At 41.6% G+C, this 20847-nt stretch overlaps 2 protein-coding genes across 4 annotated transcripts in view; one reads left to right on the forward strand and one right to left on the reverse strand.

Moving 5' to 3' along the window:
- CPED1 (cadherin like and PC-esterase domain containing 1) overlaps window positions 1–20847 on the forward strand; it is a 587225-nt gene that overhangs the window by 404572 nt on the left and 161806 nt on the right. The gene's annotated exons all lie outside the window — the stretch shown is intronic.
- Window positions 1–20847, reverse strand: part of FAM3C (FAM3 metabolism regulating signaling molecule C) — a 54358-nt gene that overhangs the window by 8965 nt on the left and 24546 nt on the right. For 2 of the 3 annotated variants that reach the window (XM_051848903.3, XM_051848904.3), the window contains exons 4-8: window positions 20586–20615; window positions 19762–19885; window positions 11456–11514; window positions 9889–9939; window positions 7767–7851 (exon numbers count right to left, since the gene is read on the reverse strand). In XM_051848903.3, coding sequence (XP_051704863.1) covers window positions 7767–7851; window positions 9889–9939; window positions 11456–11514; window positions 19762–19885; window positions 20586–20615 — 349 coding nt within the window. The remainder of the gene's footprint in view (window positions 1–7766; window positions 7852–9888; window positions 9940–11455; window positions 11515–19761; window positions 19886–20585; window positions 20616–20847) is intronic. The other variant, XM_051848906.3, reaches the window with a different exon arrangement.

Below are 20847 nucleotides of genomic sequence, written 5' to 3' on the forward strand. Positions count from 1 at the left end.
AATCCCATTTTCCATACATTTTTGATAATATATACATGCATTTATATGCAGCACAGCTTGAGGAGAGAAGCTTTTTCTTCTACATTAAAGCATCCTGTGTTCGTTTTTTTTTTTTGTTTTTGTTTTTTTTTTTTTTAAGATTTATTTATTTATTTGAAAGGCAGAGCTACAGAGAGGGAGCAACAGAGAGAGAGCTTCCATCCATTGGTTCACCTCCCAGGTGGCCACAATGGCTGGGGCTGGGCCAGGCTGAAGCCAGGAACGTGGAACTCCATCCAGGTCTCCCACATGAGTGGCAGGGGGCCCAAGTACTTGAACCATCTCCCACTGCTTTCCCTGGCACATTAGTGGGGAGCAGGATCAGGGTGTTAGTGGGAAGGAGAAAGGATAAGTAGGTCAAGTTACCTTCATCTCAGCTTTTCAAGCAGTATATCACAGTATTGGGATTAGCATAGTCCATCGATTTCAAGTGAACATCGGACAGTCCCAGAAAACAGCCTCTAAGAAGAAATAATGAGGGCCTGGTGCAGTGGCATAGCAGTAAAGTTGCTGCCTACAGTGCCAGCATCCCATATGGGTGTCAGTTCAAGTCCCGGCTGCTACACTTCCAATCCAGCTCTCTGCTATGGCCTGGGAAAGCAGTAGAAGATGGTCTAAGTCCTTGGGCCCCTGTACCCATGTGGGAGACCCAGAGGTAGCTCCTGGCTTCGGATCAGCACAGCTCCGGCTGTTGCAGCCATCTGGGGAGTGAACCAGCAGATAGAAGACCCCCCCTCCGCCTCTGCCTTTCAAATAAATAAATAAATCTTAAAAAAAAAATAATGAAACAGCAGCAGGATGCTGTGCCTATTGGGGAACGTTGGCAGCCATGTGGGAAGTAGTTTGTGCAGCTGATCAACAGCTGAATCGCTTAGAGGAGAACCCTGGCAGCCTGAGAACTCTAACTTTGGTAAACATTTGTAGCAATGACTTATATTTACACATAAAAATTAATCTGGAGAGAAACTTTACAGGACAAATGTCAGAATCAAGACCAAGTAGGCCCGAATCAGAAAAATTAAACAAGAATATATGAATAAAAAATCCTTCATTTAGATAAAAGAAAATCAAGTTCTAAGGATAAAGACCTTACTTGGCGGTGTTTAAAAATAAATCTGAGATCAAAAGAAAAGAGCTGAGACTTTAACTTGACCAAAAACTCTTGAGCCAAAAATGCGATGTGACTTTTTTAAGGAAAACTAATACAACACTAGTCGGCATGAATATTCAAAGAAATGTAATCTCTAAGACATGGCAAGCTAGCGTCTCTGCTGCGCCCTGCACTGGCCAGACCACATCTGGAACACTGTGTTTAATTCAGGGTACTCATTTTAAGAGATACAACGACCAACCAGAGAATGCCCAAGAAATATAGCCAGGAGGGTAAAACAAACTAGAAACTTAACATGATAAAAGGTTAAAGGAGCCATGCGTAATTGAGTCTGGAAAAGAGAAAACTGCAGGAGCTAATCAGCTTCAAATACTGCAAGTATCAAGTGACTTGGGGAACATATTTATTGTTTAGTTATTCCATTCACCCAAGTTAAGGACTATCAGACAGAACTCAGAGGGAGACCACCCTGAGAACTTAACATTTCCTCATGAATACTTTTTTTGTTTTGCTTCAAATGGAGAAAAAGAAAGGGTACTGAAATCTTACATGTGTGGGGCATTCAGGGGTCACAGAAACATTGCCAGGGAGCCTTGCCTGGGAACAGAGGCCATTTCAGCTGACCTTTAATATCCCTTCTTGGGGCCAGTGCTGTGGCACAGAGGGTTAAGCCATTACTTGAGACACTGAGCACCCCACACAGGCACCAGTTCGAGTCCCAGCTGCTCCACTTCTGATCCAGCTCCATGCTAATGCGCCTTGGGAAGCAGCAGATGATGGCCCAGGTGCTTGGGACCCTGCCACTCATGTGAGAGAGCTGGATGAATCTCCTGGCTTCTGGCTTCACTGGCTTGAGCCTGGACCAGCCCTAGCTGTTGCAGCCATTTGGGGAGTGAGTCAGCAGACAGATTGATTTCTCCCTCACTCTGTAACTCTGCCTTTCAAATAAACAAACAACTTAAGATGCCTTTTTTTTTTTTTTTTTTTTTTTGACAGGCAGAGTGGACAGTGAGAGAGACAGAGAGAAAGGTCTTCCTTTGCCGTTGGTTCACCCTCCAATGGCCGCCACGGCCGGGACAGAATCCGGCGCCCCGACCGGGACTAGAACCTGGTGTGCCGGTGCCGCAAGGCGGAGGATTAGCCTAGTGAGCCGCGGCGCTGGCCTTAAGATGCCTTTTTAAGATTTATTTTATTTATTTGAAAGAGTTACAGAGAGAGGTAGAGACAGAGAGAGAGGTCTTCCATCCGCTGGTTCACTCCCCAGATGGCTGCAACAGCTGGAGCTGCACTGATCCAAAGCCAGGAGCCAGGGGTTTCTTCCGAGTCTCCCACGTGGGTGCAGGGGCCTAAGGACTTGGGCCATCTTCTACTGCTATCCTAGGCCATAGCAGAGATTTGGATTGGAAGAGGAGCAGCTGGGACCAGAACTGGCACCCATATGGAATGTCGGTGCTTCAGGCCAGGGCTTTAACCTGCTGTGCCACAGCGCCGGCCCCTTAAGATGCCTTTTAACTCTGAGACATGAACATTTAAATCTTTCTTAGACATGAAGTTAACTTGTCTTATAGGAGGAATACATTATCCAAACTTAGCTTGCTCATTCAAACAATCATATTCTTCACTTAATAAACAAACAAAAAAAAACCCTATTTATGCTGGAGTTGGGGTAGAAAGGAGGCATCATTAGAGACTGGCACTCCCTAACGTTTGTTTTCTTATAGTTTTTTTTTCTCTCTTTTTTTAATAGGTTTCCTGATTAAAATCAAGAAACATTAAGAAAAAAATGGAAGAGATTTCTTCATGGCAGAACTTTCAGAGTCTTTATGCATAAAATCCTAAAAGGGGAGAAATACAAAGGGAGATCTTCAAACTTATTTGCTCGCTGTACTTGTAAAGAACTGCGGTCCCACTGACCACACTGCAATGGCACAGTCCCAGTCAGCCTGTTCACGTTCCCGGTACTGCTGAGGGGCTCCTCGCGTTCAGTCCTAACTAGGATCCGAGAGGAATGCAGAATGAGGCCTTGCTTTCCCTAGTCAACATGCAAACAAACCCCACCTCTTGGAAAGAGTAGGCCTTCCTTTTTTTTTTTTTTTTTAAGATGTATTTATGTATTTGAAAGAGTTACAGAGAGATGGAAAGATTGATTGATCTTTCATCTACTGGTTCACTGCCCAAATAGCTGCAACAGCCAGGGCTGGGCCAGGCCAAAGCCAGGAGCCTGGAGCCTGGAGCCTGATCTGGGTCTCCTATGAGAATGCAGGGGCCCAAGCACTTGGGCCATCTTCTGCTGCTTTCCCAGCTGCATTAGCGGGGAGCTGGATCGGAAGTGGAACATTCAGGACTCAAACTAGCATTCATATGGGTTCATGGCATCACAGGCTTAACCCACTACAGCACAATGCCGGCCCTGGCCCTTCCATTTTACACTCTAGACTCTCTTGGGGTAAGTGGGAGGAAAACAATTGCTTACGAGGTAGGATCCAGTGGCCTTCCATAAGGAAGAGCATCCATACACCAGTAGCAACAGGAGGGGCTTCTGTCCACACATGAATAGGTACACCACAACCCAGGCAGCATTTCAAGTGTTACACAAATCCCTGTCCAGATACCCTGCTCACACTGCTGTATTACATACATGGAGGAGGCACTTCCTAAGGACTACTGGTCCATTTCAGTGTAAAAGACGGGATGGCCAGCTCTTTGCTGTTGCAGCTAGGAAGCGGTGGATGATGGCTCAAAGTAGCTGGGTCAGCACCAACCATGGAAGACCCAGATGGAGCTCCTGGCTTCCAGTGGGCCCAGCCTTAATTGTTGTAACCATTTGGAGAATGAAGCAGCAAATGGAAGATCTCTCTCTCTTTCTGCCTTTGAAATAAATAAGCAAACCAATCAATCTTACAAAAAGAGAATGATGGGATGACAAGTCAGGGTCAAGTTTTAGCCTCGTAGTCAGGACACCAGTTAAGATGCCTACATCCTGCATCAAACCAGGTTTGATACCAGGCTCTGGCTTTTCACTCCATCTTCCTGTTAATGCAGACCCCAGGGAGCAACGGTGGGGGCTCAAGTGCTTCGGATCCTGTTACCCACCTGGGAGACCTGGATTGGGTTCTTAGACCCTGGCTTCAGGCCTGGTCCCACCTCCGGGCCTAACGGCATTTAAAGAGTGGACCACAGAATGGGAGGCAGCATTTGCTTGCTCCTGTGTGTTTGTACTTGCTTGCTCTGTCTGCCTTTCACAAAATCTTTTTCTTAAAAAAGCATGCTTAGAATTTATTTACCAGTGTTTGGAAAAAAGCATGCTTAGAATTTATTTACCAGTGTTTGGAAGAGGGAAGTATCCGAAATATATGTGCTCCAAACTGAAGATGCAGACAACCTAATTCACTGAAATGCCGCAAAATTGAAGCACATGGTGACCAAGCAGGAAGAGATATTAGTGATTTACTTTCGCTTGCAGGTTGAACCCTCTTTTGAGGCTGTTTTTGGTGCATTTAATGGGCACAAACACACACAGTAGCTGAAGAGTTAAACATCACTCCTACTTTAATTCTTAGGTATGGCTGTAATTTATTATTAGGGAGAAAAAGTCTGCTTCTCATCAGATATAGTAATGAAGTAATCTGGTAAAGACAGGTCATGCGTGTCTCTTCAGAAAAAAGGCTTTTCAAAGAAATGTGAAAACCTCAGACAGACAGACATACGCTATCCAATTCTCTCAGCAACAGCAAACTGCAAAGGACTGGTTTGTTGATAAGGAACTCTCACTTACAATTTGTTTTGTTTAGTTACATGGGAATTATTCAGTGTACCAGGTTTTATTAATTGATGATTAATTTTTATTAACTGATTAACCAAACATCAATTTATGGACTTAATACCCCTTCAGTAAAACCAGATGAAATATACAGTGTCAATGAAACTACTTCAGCTTATAGCAATTCATAAAATGGCATTCTTGGTACAGATGTGCAGTAATACAGCTATACACCAAATACAATGACGAAGATGAAAGTCAGCCAATAAAAAGGCATGAGAGACAGGAATGAGCCTGGGGAAGCAGCACATGAGCACTCAAGTCCCTGGGCCTTTGCCACCGACAAGAGAGACCCGCGTGGAGTTTCTGGCTCCTGGCTCTCACCTGGCCCAGCCAGGGCTTTTGAGGTCATTTGGGGAGCGAACCCACAGTTGGAAGATCTTAATCTTTTTCTTTCCCTCTCTCTGCTTTTCAAATAAACAAACCTTAAAAAAAAAAAAGTCATACTACACTCATGTGTGAATCTTGTGATTTTTAAAGCCTTTTCAATTCAATCTGCAAGTGATTTTTTTTAATTCTTGAAAAAAGCATCTGGAAAAATATCACTGAAAGGATTTTTGAAAGAAAGAGTAATATTAAAAGGCATTTAGCCACACCAGAGGGGTATGAAGTACATTATTTTTTTTAATAAAATAGTTGTAATTGAAATAGTGTATTTTGGGAACAGAAATAAATAGGTCAACAGAATAGAAGAGAACAGAAATCCCAGAAGCAAGGCCAAATCTACATATGAGCCCAGGACACACAGGCCTTCCAAGTCACAGGGAACTCAATGTAATGTCTAAAAAGACACGAAAACAGTGACATCACTGGAAGAGAAAATCTACTAAAATATCCAACTTAAAGATGGAAAAATACTTCTCAAGTATAAAAGTGGAAGAAACAAAAAAGGAAAATCAAGACTTAACTACATAGGAATTAGTCTAACCTTTTAGAAGTCAAAATAGTCTATAAAGTAACAAAATTAAGGGGTCCACGTTGTGGCGCAGCATGTTGAACCCTGTTGGCATCCGTTATGAGTCGCGGCTGCTCCACCTCTGATCTAGCTCTCTGCTAATGGAATCAGTGGAAGATGGCCCAAGTGCTTGGGCCCCTGCTACCCCTGCGGGAGACCTGGATGAAGTTCCTGGCTCTTGGCTTTGGCCTGGCCCACACTTGACCTTTGCAGCCATTTGGAGAGTGAACCAGCAGATGGAAGATCTTTCTCTCTGTCTCTTTCTCTAACTCTGCCTTACAAATAAACCTATTTTAAAAAGTCACAAAATTAAAAGCAAATGATATACAAAAAACACATTTTTAACATAAGAAATTAGTGTACTTAATATAAAAAGGCTCTAACAAATCAATATTCGTTCAATCTCACCAATAATCAAAGAAAGGCATATTTTTTTGAAAGGCAAGCTATCTTTTCAAAACTTTCAGAAGTGGAATTTCAAATTACTAACTAGTAGTGTCATGGAACTCTTGAAAAAATATAAAACTAAAGCAAATTTTAAAATCATTTTTTGAAAAACCTGTACATCCTTTAGCTCAACAATCCCACTACAAAAAAATTGTCTTGAAGAAATAGACAGGGATTGTTAAAAACTTTTTAAGACAGTGCATTTCACTAAGTGCACAAAACAGGAAATAGCTCAAGTTCCTAACAGACATATTAAATAAATCATGACACGTTTCAAAACTAGAGTAGGCCGACGTGAACAATTTGATTATAAAGAATATTTAACAATATGGGAAAATATTCATCCCAGGAGTGAAAAGGTAACCAATAGATACTATTATTCTAAATATTTAAAACAAAGAAAATAAGTATTTTAATTCATCTGGAGTGGAAACTAAATACTATCAATGCTTATCCCTGGCCAGTGCAACGAATCATTTTCTTTGTGCTTTTATTTTCCAAATTTTTACAAGCATAATTTTATGAAAAAAAGTTACAAAACTATCTATCATTTATTAAACATCATAAAATATATATCACAACTACATCTTTGACAATTAATTCCATTTATAGGGACCTATTTAGGACATAATCAAAGGTGCAACAAAAATAATATAAAAAGGTGTTTATCTTAATGTAATTTATATGATGCAAACACTGACAAAAGAGGAAGTTTTAAATGAATGTGAGCTGGGCAGGCGTTTGACACAGTAGTTAAGGGGCAGGGTGGGACACCCACAGCCCCTATCAGAGTGCCTGGGTTCAAGTCCTGGCTCACTCTCAATGCCAGCTTCCTACTAATGGGCACCTGGAAGGCAGCAGTGATTACTCAGATCATTGGGTCTCTTTCACCAACATGGGAGACCACAACTGAGTTCAGAGCTCCTGGCTTTGGCCTGGCACAGGCCAGGATTGTTGCAGGCATTGGGAAGTGAACTAGTAAATGGAAGATAGCTCTCTGTCTCTCTGCATTTCAAATAAATAAAATAAATAAATCAAAATTAAATAAAGGGGAGCCAATATGATGAACTGTCAACCATGAAAAAAAAAACAACAACAAAAAAAACTGCTACTGCATAATATCCAAGCCAGGGAAAACAAATTAAGGGTATCAGAAAACAAAATTTAAAAGTATAAAACCTTCTATATACAATGTCATTCTAATGTTACAACAATACATGCATGATAAATATTTATCTAGAAAGGAAGGAAATAAACTGAAACAAGCTAATAGTGTTTTTTAGTAGTTAGAAGTACACTGCTCCATCTTACAAATTTTTTCAATGAAAATGGATTGCATTTATAATCGTAAATTATACCTCCAGAGAGTTGTATAAGGTTTTAAGCTTACATACTTGGTTGCTCCATCATCGTATGTTCCCATTAAAACTATTGTTCCATCTTGTATGGCCTTCAGAAACTCAATAAATGGTTCCACATCTGAAGAAAAAAAATAGTGATTTGTTTTTTGAAAACAATTATTAAGTAACCACCATGATAATCTCTGAAATTAACATAAAAGATAATTTCTGTATAAATTTGTAATTTTTAATGTCAAGTAATCCAAATCTTAATATAACTCCACATCCAGCTTGCAATTTCCCAGTCCTGATGTACGCTGTGACTTCTGCACTGATATGCCTAAGGCGAAAGGAAAGAGAAAACAAAACAAAACAAAACACACAGTAAAGCCATGTGAAAGCATGACATCAAGTGAAAACCGCAGGGAAGGGATCTCTCACATATATAATTGCGACTATGGGAAATCTGATTCTGTCATCTTTGAGCTTCAGGAAGCAGGAGAGGAACTCAGATTCCTTGAGTTTGCAAAACTTTGATATTTTTCTCGGAAGACACACGGCTTTTATCCAATTCTCAAAGAAATCTGTCATTTTTTTTTAACCTATCAATTCACTCACACACAAATTTAAAGGATCTTCTACTTGTTATCAAGTGGTGGAAGGAATTTAGGTTAGGTTATCCCCAAACCCCAACCTAATTATGGCAAATGCTAGATCCACAAAGACTTAAAATAAACCACTTCAAAACTGACTACAAAGTGGCGATGCCAGATAGACAGCTCAAGAATCATGAATTTTTTTACATCCTGAGCTCTTTACAACGTCAGGGTTCCTTCTAGCCCTCAGATCTAATACTATTTCAAAACTAGGTTACTGCAAATTTATCCAATTTTTCTTTCCACAGCAAAGGCTGCAGATTTTCTCTAATTGATCAGATTCTCTAATAGTACCATTTTCAACTCAGAAAAGTGTAACGGAACAGTGAACAAACGATTTCCATCTAAATGCAGAGCGGACACCGCAACCGCTGCCGGGCCTGGTTGAGTGCTTTCCGCAGCCACTCGTCTGCCTGTAAGAGTTTTCCTACACGAAATTCTTTAAGTAGCACCAGTCATGCCTGCAGAAGCTAAAATTGACGCTAGGATTTTAAGCATAAACAACTTCTGACAGCTACGAAATTTTCTGGCTTCGTTTAAGAAACAAAAGAGTACACAGCATCTTATCACAAGCTAAAAGAACGTGGAAACCCATATTGTGGAACCCTCTTCACATACATTTCAGAAAGACTGACAGCTCTGGCTCCCTGGGGAGCCTCTCCCCTGGGGAAAGGGCCCAGAGCCGCCCTCCTTCCCTCGCACTGCGGGCGGCATCCTTCTGTGGGGCAGGTTCTTGTCTCTGTCTGCTGGTGGCTCCTTCCCGTCCCTTAAAGGTCTTCCAAATAGGGAAGGAAAAAAATCCGTGCATGACTCTAAATCCAGTGAAGGACAGAAAATCTGACTATTCCTTCTCTCAAATATTTATCTGGCCACGATCAGAAGACAGAACTGGAATAATAGGATTATTGCTTTTTCTAAAACCTGACAGTTTATCCTGTATGCCCAATTCTCCTGGTTTTGGGCCAGCACTGTGGAGCAGCGTGTTAAGTGGCTGCCTGCTATACCAGCATCCCCTATGAACACCGGTTCACTCAGCCGTTGCAGCCGTTTGCAGAGCAAACCAGAGGGTGGAAGATATCACTCTTTGTCATTCTGCCTTTCAAATAAATGAGAATAAATCTTTAAAAAAATTCTACTGGTCCTGATTTATTTTTGCGACAGAAAAATGGGTTGTAAAGAAATCCATTCCATCAGCTGCACTGGTCGTGCCAGTCTGCAGATTACTTGTTCTTTTTGTGACTCTCAGGCACGAACCCTAAGGAAGTCTAGCTGTGACTCTGTTGTCCTGCAGGAAATAAGACGCAGGTCATTTTTTGAAAATACCAAGTTTGCTTTTATTGTACTCAATTACACATCAGTACATCCAATTTGACTGATGGCTTAAATATAGGACATTTAATAAAGTGAAACAAAATGAACACACAAGTTGTACCGTTACTCTGTCGTTAATGAATTGCATTATATTGAGGTGACTGAGTCAGTACCAGCAACAATACTCAGAATTATATGTATTCACTCACCTCCTCCCCACATGTCAAAATATTTAGTGTCTAATACTTCTCCTGTTTTTCCTGAAAGAAAACGAATTCACATCAGATTATGCTTCTGACATATACAGGGCAAATGATCTTAACCCAACGACTCATGTGACTTCATTACCCGAGATAGAATTATTTGGAGAACAACTTAAGATGGAAATTCTGTGTGTCTGAAATACATTTTTATTTATTTATTTATTTACTTATTTTATTTTTTTAATTTTTTGACAGGCAGAGTGGACAGTGAGAGAGAGAGACAGAGAGAAAGGTCTTCCTTTGCCGTTGGTTCACCCTCCAATGGCCGCCGTGGCCAGCGCGCTGCGGCCGGCGCACCGCGCTGATCCGGTGGCAGGAGCCAGGAGCCAGGTACTTATCCTGGTCTCCCATGGGGTGCAGGGCCCAAGCACCTGGGCCATCCTCCACTGCACTCCTGGGCCACAGCAGAGAGCTGGCCTGGAAGAGGAGCAACCGGGACAGAATCTGGCGCCCCGACCGGGACTAGAACCCGGTGTGCCGGCGCTGCTAGGCGGAGGATTAGCCTAGTGAGCCGCGGCGCCGGCCTGAAATACATTTTTAAAGAATAAGTTTGGGATAAGACTTTCTCATTAACCTTTTAAGCCGAAGAACGACAAACAGAAGTTTATCACCAACTGCAAAGCACTCCTATTCAAGCTTAGACACATTTCTTCTTTAGGTGTGACCATCTTCCCTCATGTAAGAATTACTCAAAAATATATACAAGTTCCACAAACAAAAAATTTACATCCTTGAATCAGATACTTTCTGTATTAAAGTCCTCATAATGTTGTAAGAATGCACATTTCTTTTCCCTATAAAATGTATTCTTTTGCTATCAATTAAATAGGTGAATAGATACTGAACCTTTTTTCCTAAGAAAAACAAGGGTAAAAAACTGCAGAAGTTCATTTTCCATTGTGAACAAAGAACATCTTCCTACACCCGAACTGGAAAAGGTAACAGTGGCTCCTAACCACCCTCCATGGCCTGACAGCGTAATTTTCCTATCAGAATGGTGAGGATTACTAGGCAATGGGCCTCACTTTAGGGGTGCAGATTTTCAGATTCAATTTTTCAAGAATACTCAAAATGTCCAGGATTCAATGGGAACAACACTAAAAATTTACAATAAATCCCTCCTCTTTGTTCCACCTCCTACCCCACCCCAAAGTCCACCATCCTTCTGTGCCGCCCTCATTCCTGTCAAGGTTTCTTCATGGAATGAAGTATTTGCAGTATTTGTGGCGTAGTTTCATCCAGTGAGCAGTGGAAGGGTTGTTAGCTGACAGTTCCAGGACAAGTCCCCGCACAGCGCACAGGAAGCTGCAACGCTTTCGAGAACCCTTGCTAACAACATACTCAACACTCTGAGTATGCACTAGTAATTGTTTTTTAGGGGTGAGGAGGGAATGAGGGACTCAGGACTTCAGGGTCAAGAGTGGCGCTGGTAGCCTGCTCCCTTGAGGCTGGAATGCACTGGGGCACAAGAATACGCCTCGCTACATTCACAAGCTAAAATAATGATTCTTACCATTTGCCAAGGCAACGTTGATCCCTCTTCCAACGTTGTTCTTCACGCCGCTCATTAAACTGAAGGGGAAAAGTCAAGACAAATTTAGAATCAGATACTGCACACAGATCACAAAAATAAAGTCATGCCAAAAAAAAAAACCAAAAAAAACCCACGTTAGGAACAGCACGTACACACACGTACGGCACATCCTTCAGTTGATCCTGCAGGGGGCATTTAAAGGTTTCTACCAAGTCAGAGCAGGCAGTGTAACACTGAGTAACTTTAAAGCAATGTCCTTAAATAATATTCTACAAATGGAAATATATATCAAAAAGCTTTGGGACTGAACTACTACACTATTGCTTGCTGCTCTGTATCAGATTACAAAATATCACTTTGGAAAAATCCCTAAAACACATGAACATTATGCACATGCCCTGTTCCATCTCCAGGGATCACACTGTAACAGGTAATCTTTTCCACTCTGTGCAACATCACAGTGATCTGAAACAGAAGAGACATTAACCACCCTCCTGTCAACATCTGCTGAATCAGGTAAGTTTTCAAATACGAGACAATTATTTCTTCAATTTTTTTGTGCTATTCATCATATGACAGTGAAAGGCATGACCCACTTTAAAGCTGAATCTGCATAATTCACATTTTCTCCCTCACTTTAAGTCCAGAGCTTGAACCCACAAACGTTTTGTGTAGAGTCTGAGCAGTCACTAAGAAAAGTTATGCAAAAAGATATACTCAAAAACACTATAAATCAAAAGGAAATTCTAAAAAACATTCACATAACTCAAAAAAACACAGTAAAACCCGAGAGGGGCCAGAGCTGGGGTGCAGAGGGCTAAGCCGCTGCTTGTGACACTGGCGTCCCATAGCACCCAGTAAATCCTAGCTGCTGTGCTGCTGATCCAGCTCCCTGAGAATTTGGGAAAGCAGAATACAGCAATTAAAACCATTTGGGGAGTGAACCAGCAAATGGAAGTGCTCTCTCCCTCTGTCCCTCATTCTATCTCTGCAGCTTGGCCTTTCAAATAAATAAAATAAATCTTCGAAGCAAAAAGAATAAACAAAAAGAACCAGCCATAGAGAATTAAAAACTAAAGTGACAGATGCTATCTGTAAGAATAAGAAACAACCTGATGCAAAAATGCTCAAAGGCTTGGAATACACTTTTCTCACAAATGGTCAACAAGCACAAGAAAAGATGCTAGACATCATTCATCGATGTGGAAATGCAAATCAAAACCACAATGCAATATCACTTCACCTCTACTAGGGTGTCTACAAACAGTAAGTCACATAACCTAAGTGTCAAAAATGATATGCAAAACAGCTCCTCAAATACTACAAACAGCCACCACTAGAACCAAAATCCGCTCCCTTAAGTATAAAGAAAAAAACATGTGTTCACATAAAAACTTGTGTAAATGTTCATAGAACCATTATTATTACATCCATAAAGTGAAAACAACTCAAATGTCTATCAACTGATGAACGGATAAACAAGCTATTGTACTAACTGTAGAATGGATTATTATTCAGCCGCAAAATAAAGCACTAACACAACACATTGCAACACGGACTTGAAAACAGTAACCTAAGTGAAGAAACTGATCCTAAGAGAGCAAATATTACCTGATACCACTTAAATGAAATGTCCAACACAGGCGTCCATGGAGACAGAAAGTAAACTAACGGTAACTTAGGATCAGGATAGTGGTGAGTGAGAGCCAAAAAGTATAGTGTGCCTTTTTGAGATGCAGAAATATTCTAAAATAGATTGTGACAGAGATTCTGCACACCTGTGCACACACTAAAAACCACTGACTGAAGAGAATGGCATGCGAGTTATGTCTCAAAGCTATCTAAACAAAAGAACACAGAGAGGTCTATGCTCTACCACATGACCAATGCAGTAGTAAGCGGCTTCCAAAGAGGAGGGAAATTTCAAAGTGCATTTGCTCTGCCCCTTTAAGATAACTAAATATTAGAGAATTTCATATCTATCAGATTAGAAAATACAATATCACAAAGTAGCAGTTTTGGTTAACTTCTTAGATTAATAGCCACAGTGATGTTTCCAAGTAGCCATCTTTTCAGAGTAAGCTGCTGTATTGTATATCCTTGAGTCTATCATAAAGCAAAGAAACAGATATAAGGAAGCAGCACAATGACACAGGCTGCCCACAAGAGGGCAGCAGCATATCAATTTTTAAAAACTGGAACTCACACCAAGGAAAACTCAACAAATGGAAAACTACTGAAGATGTAAAATGTGTAAAAGCCAGTTCCCCTTGCTAACCCATGTTGAACCACTTTATCTTTCATGCATATGAAGGTGCCATCCCCACCATACACCTCAATGGAAAGATATAAAGGAAATGATTATCTAACTTGTAGATCTATGCTAAATCTTCAAATTTTGTTTCTAAATCTTCAAATTTTGTTGTAGTTACTACTACTTAAAATGAATAGTATAAAGCAGGGTTTATTTAGCAAGCTATAGCTCATGGGCCAAATCAATTCAGTGGTTCTTTTATTTGTTTTAAATATTTATTTATTTTTAAAGTCAGAGAGGGAGAGACAGATTATCCATCTGCTGGTTCATTCCTCAGATAGCCGCAAAGGCCAACACTGGGCCAGGCTGAAGCCAGGAGCTTCATCCAGTTCTCCCACATGGGTGCAGGTGCCCAAGAACTTGGGTCATCTTCCACTTTTTTCCAGGTCACTAGCAGGAAGCTGGATTGGAAGTAGAGTGGCTGGGACATGAACCAGCTTGCAAACAGGATGTCAGCCTCCCACACAGTGGCTTTACCTGCTACACCATGATGTGGCTCATTTGTTTTAATACTCATTGAGTTTTCACATTTTTAGATGGCTACAACTAATGGATTATATAATTACCTACATAATATGCTTGATGTTACTTCTGAGCACTCACAGCCAAACCTGGTCCTTAGTTTTAAAAAAAAATAGAAAGAAACCCCAAAATACTCAAAATAGTCTCCTATGTGTTCCTGCACTAAATATTTATAATAAAGTAAAATAATTCCTAGTAACAACCTCGGACTGAAATCCAACGAGATTATTTGCCTCAGATGACAGCTGTGACTTTAACGTGAGCACATCCTAAGTTCTCTATCGCAAAGTGAAAGCTCTTGTTTTACTGACACCTGAGGTTTACACCCAAAATTTCCTCATAAGATCTCTTAATCTTCATAATATATGTTGACTCCTTCTGATTATCATTAAAATCATGTCCACTACCCTAATATCTCTCTCTCTCTCTTTTTTTTTTTTTTTTTTTTTTTTTGACAGACAGAGTGGACAGTGAGAGACAGAGAGAAAGGTCTTCCTTTGCCGTTGGTTCACCCTCCAATGGCTGCCACGGCCGGTGCACCGCACTGATCCCAAGGCAGGAGCCAGGTGCTTCTCCTGGTCTCCCATGGGGTGCAGGGCCCAAGGACTTGGGCCATCCTCCACTGCACTCCCTGGCCACAGCAGAGAGCTGGACTGGAAGAGGGGCAACCAGGACGGAATCTGGCGCCCCGACCGGGACTAGAACCCGGGGTGCCAGCGGCGCAGGCGGAGGATTAGCCTATTGAGCCGCGGCACCGGCCTCTCTCTCTCTTTTTTTTAAGATTTTATTTATTTATTTGAGAGGCAGAGTTAGAGAGAGAAAGGGAGAGACAGAGAGAAAGGTCTTCTCTTTCACTCTCCAAATGGCTGCAAGGGCTGGAGCTGGGCACATCCAAAGCCAGCCAGGAGCCAGGAGCTGCTTCCAGGTCTCCCATGTGAGTGCAGGGGCCCAAGAACTTGAGCCATCCTCCACTGCTTACCCATGCCACGAGCAGAGAAATGGACTGGGAGAAGAGCAGCCAGGACACAAACTGCACCCATATGATGGGTGCTGGCAACGGAGGCTTAGCCAACTACACCACAGTGTCTGACCCGGAGTTCTTTTATTTTAAAGTGGAAGAGAGAGAGAAATCTCCTGTAAACTTGTTCACTCTGAAAATGCCCATAGCACCTGGGGCTAGGCCAAGCTGAAGCCAGGAGCTCAGAACTCAATACAGGTCGCCCACAAGGGTAGCAGAGACCCAATCACTTAAGCCACCATCTGCTGCCTCCCAGGGTACATATTAGCAGGAAGCTGGAATAGAATGCAGAGCCACGACCTGAATCCAGGCAGTATGTTGTAGAATATGGAGTCCCAAGTGGCAGCTTAAAAACCGTACCCAACCCCTGTCCAACATTTACAATGAAAGCATTAATCCTGGTGATTTTGGCATATTTACACATTCAAGTTGATGAATTATTTCATTTTCTCCTTTTAAAATGATTTTTCCCCAATGAAATCAACCTCTGAGAAAAAGTACCCAGATCTTTTCTGAGATTGGAGCCACACTGACAATTAAACTAAGTTACTTATAGAGTATTTGCTTGTTTTAAGAACCTGGAGTCGACTACTCCAATGTCTTCCAGCATCTGCTCCGCCTCCTTCACAACAGGACTTGGTCTGGCTCCGCCCAGTGGGAGATGTCAGATCCACTGCAGTGGGTAGGACCAAGGGACTGTCTTCTGGATGGGCAGTGGACAGAGGCAACGTGTCCCACCTGTTCAAACAGAAGTGCTTGCCTTCCACCTGTCTGGCTCCCCTCTCCTTTCATCTGAGTCACGTGGACTGGAGGAAACCTAGAGGCTGGCAGGGCAACCAGCAAGAAGAAATCAAGTCTTTGAGAGAGAGCTGTTATGGAGCACATCTGCCCATCTCTCTAAACCAGCTCCTTCCTCCAGCCTGTCACACAGACACCTCTGAGTCAACACACTCCACTAAGGATAAGTGTCTCATTTTGTGGAGGAGACACTGGCATATGTGATGTGTTCCTTCTCTTACTGAGATAATAGTCAAACAACTGACACAGAAGAGATCACTCAGACACTGAAATACTTAGTACAGTTCATTAATACTCTCAGGAAAAGAATCACGTTAGTTAAAGAAGTCTATGGAGATTGGATAAAGGTACTGAAATACAGGTTAAAATTAGTCTAAAAGTGAAGAATGGGGAGCAAGTGTTTGGTGTAGCATTAAAGTCACCAGTTAGGACATTCGCCCACTCCCCATATCAGAATGCCTAGGTTCAAGTCCTGATTTCTTTTGTAATTCTAGCTTCCTGCTCATGTGTACCCTAGGAGATAACAGCTGATGGCTCAAGTATTCCAGTCCCTGCCACCCACATGGGAGACCTGGATTGAGCTCCTAAATCCTGGTTTCAGTCTTGTCTAGCTCCAGCTGTTGCAGGTATTTGGGGAATAAACAGGTGAGTGGGGAGGCTTAGCCCACTACTCCACAGCTCTGGACCCCAACCTAATCTTAAGTATCAGCTTTTATCTATACCAGAGTTTTTCAACTTCTGCCTCTAATGATGGCAGCATCTAGTGTGCTTAGCAGTATCTCTGACTTCTCTGAGTGGCAGCACTGCAGCTGTGACAACCCCAAATGACAGACAGCCCCTACTGCAACTTCTGCTCTAGCAGTAGTTAACTCAGGAAAATGTTAAGATTTCTATTTAGTATTTTTATTATTTAAATTTTACTGAATTACCAAAAAATACAAAAAAAAAAAAAAAACAAACCACATCATTTACCAACAGGAAGGCAGCATCAAGGAGCTGTGGTGGCTGCTAGCAATGGTTTTCCAATTGTTCTCTATTCTCTTTCCTAGAATTATTTTTTACAGCTTTTTATTTTCTCAAAACAAATGAAATCATGACCTGGCAGAGTCAGAAAAATCATCATCAATTTCTCAATATACCCCCCAAAAAATCTGAACCCCTTACCTGCCTGTCCTACAAACTTCTACCATTCCTTTTCCAGGTCTTTGCTGTCTCAGGACCTTCAAGCATGCTCTGCCTTCAGTCTGCCCCCTTGCTGCCTCTCTTCTTGTGGCTTCAGCTCTCGAACACAAGGCTGCCCTAAAACCTGCTCCCTAATCCTTCATGTTGCAGCGGACATCCCATGTCACTGCCACCAACACTCATCACTCCCAGCTACCATGCACAGCCACGACTGTATTACTTACTTGCATTTACTGCTTTGGAAGCTGTTACCCTTACTAGACTCCAAGTTCCACAAGAGGGGGGACTATGCTCAATAAAACCTTGTTACATAGGTGTACCAATCATGCTTAGAAAAGTCAGACTCTTTCTTTAAAGCTACAAAAGAAGAAAAAGAGGAGGAGGAGGACAGAAAGCAAGCAAGCAACCAACCAACCAATGAACCAACCCTTAGGCCTTCAACATAGAAACATACTGGAAAAAGCACTGGACTATGAATTGGTCCCCATAGTGTCTCCACTGGGGATCCCTGGCCAATTATTCTGCCATTCTGCAGGGACTATTTTCATGACCCGAGGCCTAGCTATAAAATCCCACCAATGATGTAATCTCTCATGGGATTGGCAGGAGGCTTGTTGAAATGAAGGTGGATAGGTGGTCTGCCTCAATTTAATGGTTAAAGAAATTGTACAAATTTTACATGGCAAGCCTACCATGCTAGAAGCAAATTCCCTGGCTCCACGCCCAGTACCTTATTATTATTTTTTTTAACCAGGCTCCACTTGCATGCTCTCTTTTCTTTTTAACTTCCATAATCAGGGAACAGAAACCCTGCTAGTAAAAAAGGAGTGTGAAATCTTTTTCTCCTCATTAAACTTACATGCTGCAAGGGGGCAGCGTAGGTACTCAGAGATCATCTGTGGGCAGCTATTTTAAAGGAACTTTCTATCATTTAGATTGAAACTGGGGGTCTCTTTAGCCAGATAGGTGAAAAGCAGAAAAGGGAATGTTTTTCACAAGCCCATAAGCTTCTACGATGCAAATGCTTTATTACCTTTCAGCAAAACAGTACTATACTGAGAAATCAGAAAATAATGCAATAACTAAAGATTATCGTTCCTGTGAAGGAAGGAAATGGCCAACAGCATGTCGATCACCTAGCTGCTCAAACGTTCACTCTGCAAGGAAAGTGTTCCACGTGGCCAAATGACCTTCCCCTAAATAACCAGCTGCAAAGAGGGGCAACAGAACAACTTAAGACTGTGTACATTTCAAAGAAGAGACACCAAAAGAGCTGGGAGAAACTGCTTAGTTTAGGCTAAATCTCCTCTCTATAAAGTTATCAACTCGACACAACTAATGCCGTATTTATTATTTTGCATGAAACTCAGGTATGCCCACGTATCTAGTTTTCTAGATGATAGAAGACTAAAAAGAAACCAACCAAAAGCAGAATCTGCACACCAGAGACAGGAACTTGAAGTTACAAGGGATGGGTGACACCGAGGTAGGATACTGCAAAACCTAAAATCCATACATTGGAGAGGATCTCAACCTAGGAAACCACTCAGCTTAGTGACAGCAGGGAGTGCAGCAATGGAGCTGAGGTTCTAGCTGGATCATGTCACACTTCAACAAGCAGCACTCGAACATTTAAAATGAAAGGTGATGGCTTGTACGGCAGAGTTGATTTCCTAGGGCAATGCTGTCAACAGCACTTTGCCATGATAGAAATAAATATTCTGTGTTATTCGGTTCCATGACCAGGAGCCACGTGTGGCCACTGAGCACCTGAAATGTGGCAACTGTGACAAAGGAACTGAGTTTCTCATCTTAGTTAGTGTCTGCTGGCTACCAAAGGTTACAGTTCAGATGTACAGAATTCACCCTGAGAAAATTCCACGTTTACACGAAGCTGGAAAAGCTATCTTCTCACTCTCTTGTGTACAATTTAAGAACTTTGACTCCTTAAGTGCATGAGAAATGAACTGTAAAATGAAAACTAAAATCAACTTCCCTTAGTAAAAGCATGCCCAACACACTTTCAGAAGATCCACTAAACTCAGGTTCAACTACTATTTATTTTATTAAATTGATTTGAAAGGAGTGAGAGAAACAGACAGAGACAGACACAGAGAGATCCTCCATCCTCTGGTTCACTTTTTTTGTTTGTTTGTTTTGGTTCACTCTTGAGATGCCCACAATGGCCCAGGCAGGGCCAAGTGGAGGCCAGGAGTCTAACTCAACCCAAGTGTCCCAGGTGGGTGGCAAGGACTCAACTCCTGGAGCCAGCACCTGCTGCCTCCCAGGATGCACAGTGCAGGAAGGTGGTATCAGAGGTGAGACCGGGACCTGAGCACTCCAATGCAGGAAGAGAGCATCGCAAACGGCAGCTCACCCAGTGTGCCAAATGCCCATCCCTGACCACAACTTAACAGCATATTTTATAGTTGCCAATCGGCGAATACTTACACGTTGTCTTCCAGGCAGATTTTGGGTCCCACCACGTTGGCTGCTCCACTTGCCATTTTAAAAGCAAAATGCTTCTCAGGACAAGCTTTTGAAATTCCACATTTATATCTGGGAGGCTTTGTAGCTTTAGGGGAGAAAAAATGATTTTTTTTTGTGGGGGATGGTTTGGTTAGAAAACAAGTTAACAGACTACAATTAGTTTGTTTTATAGCTCAAGCCACAAAAGAAGGGTATCAGGTAAAACATTAGGACAAACATATTTTAAAATACATGCTAAAATTTGTTTCCCAAAGGTTTCAAAGATCTCCAAACATTCAACAACAAAATACAACAAAAACCAGAACCTCCTGGGAAACCAGCTACTAATGGACAGAAATGGATCGGTAGTATGATTTTGTTGAGTGTAAATATTTTTGTCTATTCTTGAGCTTAATTTTATCCTGCAGAATGCAGGAGGTTGGAAGTGTTACTTTATATTTCCAGTCCATTTCTATAATGGGTTACCTCCAGGACCATCCAAAAGTTTAATGTCCTTCTGACTATCTGCCCAAGTAGTGGTTCCAAAGAAGAGCTCTCCTTTCACTCCTCCATAACTTTCTATACTTCAAGACTGAAACTAAAATCAAAGTGCTAATGAAACAACAGTCCCGTCCTGAATAAATACCAGATCAGGTCTCCCAATCAAATAACATGCTTTTATCTTTAAAGATCAATGTCTAGTGTCAGTTTCTGCTCACACTGAACTATTGAGATTGCTTGAACAGAAGCTCTCACTTGCCTAAGTCAGACAAATCATTTGTAAAATATCAAGAAGAAACACTTACAACGCGCAGCAATGTCCAATGCTGACCTTGCTAAGGGGAAAAATAAAGTTACCTTCATTAGAAACAATAAGCATACTGGGAAGAATGTACTTTATAAGCATATGTAGTGCTTCTAATAGGCCTTAAATATAAAAGTATGTGAATGTTTGCTCAGTATAAGATAAAAAAAAAAAAAAACAAAAAACATGAACACCACTTCAGAGAAAAAGTGAGAAAGCAACTTTAAATAACATGACTCATTATAAACAATGTTGTGGAGGAA

The sequence above is a fragment of the Oryctolagus cuniculus genome, chromosome 3, assembly GCF_051225735.1.
Source record: "Oryctolagus cuniculus isolate XC-2025 breed Fujian yellow rabbit chromosome 3, ASM5122573v1, whole genome shotgun sequence".
Classification (NCBI taxonomy): Eukaryota; Metazoa; Chordata; class Mammalia; order Lagomorpha; family Leporidae; genus Oryctolagus; species Oryctolagus cuniculus.